General features: G+C 52.8%; 1 protein-coding gene across 1 annotated transcript; it reads right to left on the bottom strand.

Annotated features, from left to right (window-relative positions):
• Window positions 1-2016: 2016 nt before the first annotated feature.
• LOC109770342 (U-box domain-containing protein 25-like) lies at window positions 2017-3165 on the bottom strand. Its single transcript, XM_020329044.2, has one exon. The coding sequence runs from the start codon at window positions 3163-3165 to the stop codon at window positions 2017-2019; it is 1149 nt and encodes a 382-aa protein (XP_020184633.2).
• Between the last annotated feature and the right edge of the window lie 994 nt (window positions 3166-4159).

Here is a 4159-nt window from a genome sequence, read left to right as displayed (position 1 = left end):
GTTTAGCCAAAATGGTCGCGGCCCAACAATAAAAAAGGCCACCATATTGGGCTTGGCCCATGATCCCGACCAAAAATTGATGGAAAAAATATAAAAAGGCCGAATTGTTGGGCTCGGCCCATCTAAAACACCAAATTGGACCGGGCTGAATCTTATCAACAACCTTTTCAATTGGTCGCAATTTTGCCACGTCGGATCCAACGTGGCCTGGGCAGACATCCAGTGACCAAAACAAAAGGTCATGGGTTCCACGGCCTTTTGTTTTGGTCATAAGCGTCTACGACCTTATCCCGAAGAAGGTCGTTAATTTCAGTTTACGACTGCCAGCTTTTGACCATCTGTTTTTTTGTCACAAAAAGGTCGTAAATAAAAAACAATGACCTTTCAGTGACCAATAGTGGTGGTCACAAGTTGACATATTTCTTGTAGTGACTCATGTTGCAAACCGCGAGCGCTACACGAGCCATGTTGCAAAGAGCTAGCTAGAGCACGACTCATACAACATGTCACTCGACGCAGTTGAGCGTAGTATGGCTCATGTTACAAACCATGAACGCATGGGTGTTGGGGGGATGACCCTCGGGTAGGCTCATGGAGGCAAGACAACATTTCAAAACATCGGGACAACTCGACTCCCTCAAACCAGTTGGCCCTTTTCGGTCGGCTGAGTGCAGCCCCTCGACCGGGGCGGCTGGCTGCAGCCGGCGGGGTCAGCGCCCGTCAAATCCAATTGTACCAAGCGACAGGAACAAGACACCCTATATGACGTGAGGGCGTAGCTACAATGCCGTTGGCACCGCTGACCGAGGCGACCAACCCCCAGACGACCCGGCACTATAGAAGCGTCGTGCCAACCACCCCATGACGCCATGGTTTACATGCTACAGCAACAAGCAGTCGGCAGGCCCCGCGGCCGGCCGGGCCCATGACCAACAGGACCCTGCAGCCGACGGGCGCCACGGGAGGCCAGAGACGCTGGCATCAGGGCCCACCCCACCTTCTCAGGCATTTTGTAACCTGGGAGGCCCAAGTATAAGACCTCCCAGGAGCCCCCCTAGAAGGGGGTCGACTCATTCTCACTACCACACCCACATACACGAGGGAGAGAGCAGAGCTAGAGCTCTCTTCTTCCTCCTCCGGTACAACTCTAGGAGCAACCGTGTTCTTCATAGTGATCCTTGTAGGACTAGGGTGTTACCTCCATGCAAGGGCCCGGAACCTGGGTACGTCTCTGTGTCATCGGTGCTCGTGCCTAATCCCGCATCCGGACGCCGTTGGCGCTCATCAGTCCCAACCACACGAGGTAAGCCACCTTATGGCATCTACCGTGCAAATACCACGACAATGGAAGCCATGCTGCAAATTGGCTGGAGCGGGCGATTAGACGTGTGCCATGCAGAATCCAACGGCTTTGGAGGCGGCTGATATGATCCATGTATTAATCAGCAAACATGTAGCATGCCCCAAATATGCAGAACATTAAACAAATACTCCATGTAGGTTGGAGTTGGTGGTGAGTTCATGTGTGGGACCAACACTTCATCAATAAAAAATACACCCTTACCCATTTGTGGGGCTAGTAACTTTTCAAGATACATAAATAAACAAATGTGCTTTTACTAAAACAAACAAACAAGTATATTACTACTTTCTTGTGAGACCAACACTTGCAGAATGATATTATACGAATCTCAAAGTAAGATCAATGATATAGGATTTAGATGTGCAATACTTATGGTACATCTAGATATGCTTTAGCAAAACTGTTATAAAAATGTGACTTCAACTCAAAATTATGCTCTTAAGCGGTTCGTAGCAACGCACGGACATTGTGCTATCGTTGCCACTCGTGAGAATTCGGAAATTTGTTACACGAAAAATAGCAGCGTGCGACTTGAAAAGATTCAAATAAGATGACCATGAGCTCTTTAATGATTGTTACTGTACTACTAATATTTATCTCCAGTATTCGATACTGTATTTACATGAGGTTCTAAGATTGATGGGATGAGCTAATCAATGGCGAGCCCAGATGGCCCTGAGCAGCTTGAGCAGCGCCATGGCGTTGGCCTTGGCCCTGGGGCTGCACTGGCTCTGCAGCAACAGAAGCAGCCGCGTGAGCAGCCCGGCATTGATGGCGTCCACCCGCGCCTCCGCAGACTCGCGGCATGCCACCAGCAGCGACCCGATGGCGTGCTCGCTGCCGCAGCCGCCCACCCGGTCCTGACGGGAGGGCACCATGAAGACCATCTTCACCAAGACGGCCGTCGCACCGGGGCGGGCGTACATAGCCTGCCTGCCGGCGTCCACGCTGACGAGCACGAGTTCCAGCGTCTCCAGAGCCAGGGTCCAGAGCGCACATGAAGACGGCCTCTTTCTGGAGCCGCCGGAGCTGATGTACGAGAGCAGGGCGTCGACGGCGCCCGCCGTCACCACGGCCTCCCGGCTGGCCTGGTCCGACGAGCAGAGGCTGCACATCGCCCTCAGAGCGGCGTCAGACGCGCCGCCGGCGGTGTCGTCGCGCACCAGAGCTGCCAGTGCTCCCATGACCGGCTCTGAGCGGCCCAAGGCCCCGACGGCGTCGACGGCAACAGCTCCGACGGTGTGGATTAGGCGGCACAGGGCTGTCTTGACCTTGGGGCTCCCCTGTCTCAGGAGGAAGGCGAAGGAGGAGGGCAACTTCTTCTCCTCCTGCAGCGCGTCGGCGAGCTCCCGCGTGGACGGCGACGCTAGGAGGCAGTCGAGTGCCAGCTCGGCGAGCACATCACCGCTGCTCCGAACCATGAGGAGGCGTAGGAGCAGGGCGCAGAAGCCAGGAGGGGAGAGCGACCTGACGATCCTCAGCGTCTCCACGGCCGCCACCATTGGAGCGGAGTCAGTGGCGGCGGCGGCGTCGAGGAGGTTGTCCCTGAGCGTGGGCAGCGCGAGGTCGGCGAGGAGGAGCCAGCGGTCGATGAGGTGCTTGAGCGTGCGGTTGGGCGCCAACAAGCCCGATGTGTGGTGCGGCAGCGGGCGCATGGTGACCGGGCACGTGCGGTGGCCGGCGGCGAGCCACCGCCGGATGCTGGGGCGGTCGTAGGTCTGGGCGGTGGGGAGGAGGGTGACGGGGTCGGACATGAGGTCCAGGCTGATTGGGCACAGGAAAACCTCAGGGATCAACATCATCAGCTCACTCTCAGCTGACTGAACCGGCCAGGAGAGGAGTATGAATATGATTCAGGCAGCTGAAGTGAGCCAGCAGGCAAGGCAGATGATAATGATGATGATTCAGCTGAATCAACGCCTCGACTACTAATAGGGGTCATGACAGACGTTGCCTCTCTCTTCATCTTGTATGGTTGATCCATCGATGGAAGTAAAGCTGCAAATTAAGTGCACTGATTGCAATTGTGGGTGGGGTCACTGAAATCTTTGCAGTGTTCTTATGCGTGGACAGTACTAACTAACTGAATGTTTGCCTATCAATTTGCCAGGGTGTCAGATTGCAAGCAGCATCGTTTTGGTCTAACTCTAACTACTACTCCAGAATTGTACGTATAAAAGCCATATGCAGACAAACACTCTTAGTTGCTCCATCGTAGTCAAACATATATACATGGGGAACTCCAATCAACCATACTCGCGTGTACGCTTGCATTGCATTGCATGTTCGATCGGTTTGATTCAACGACTCCTGGAGTAAAAAAACCAAGAACATGCACGCATTTGGTTTGCTTAATTGAACGGCACTAGTTTTGCTAACCAAAATACGGTCCTTGAGTGTGTGCAAATCTAATCATTTGATCGCTCGATCGCATGCGTGCAGTATGTGTCAAGGAATGAATGGTCCGTCAGAGATCGATGATCTTTGCTGATCCGAGATTTCGTCCCAAAACACCTTTTGTCTAGTGTGCCGCTTTACAGTTAAGGCTGATTTTGGTGACCAGCAACCATGATACCTTACCTCCATGCTATGTGACTAGTGGTTGGGGCCCGCCATTGCGGACCGCTTATGAGGAAGCTGTGTGCACCTCACCTTCATCTCAAAATTACAATTCTCGTGTCACGTGGACATCACATCTATCTAAAAAAAGCCTCGAAAAACTTTTCTCAAAAAGAAAAAGGGAAATGTCTCAACCATTTAGAGAAAACTAAAAGAAAAATCAAAAAATTTCTCACC

The sequence above is a fragment of the Aegilops tauschii genome, chromosome 7 (assembly GCF_002575655.3).
Source record: "Aegilops tauschii subsp. strangulata cultivar AL8/78 chromosome 7, Aet v6.0, whole genome shotgun sequence".
Classification (NCBI taxonomy): Eukaryota; Viridiplantae; Streptophyta; class Magnoliopsida; order Poales; family Poaceae; genus Aegilops; species Aegilops tauschii.
This window is presented reverse-complemented; position numbering and strand designations above follow the sequence as displayed.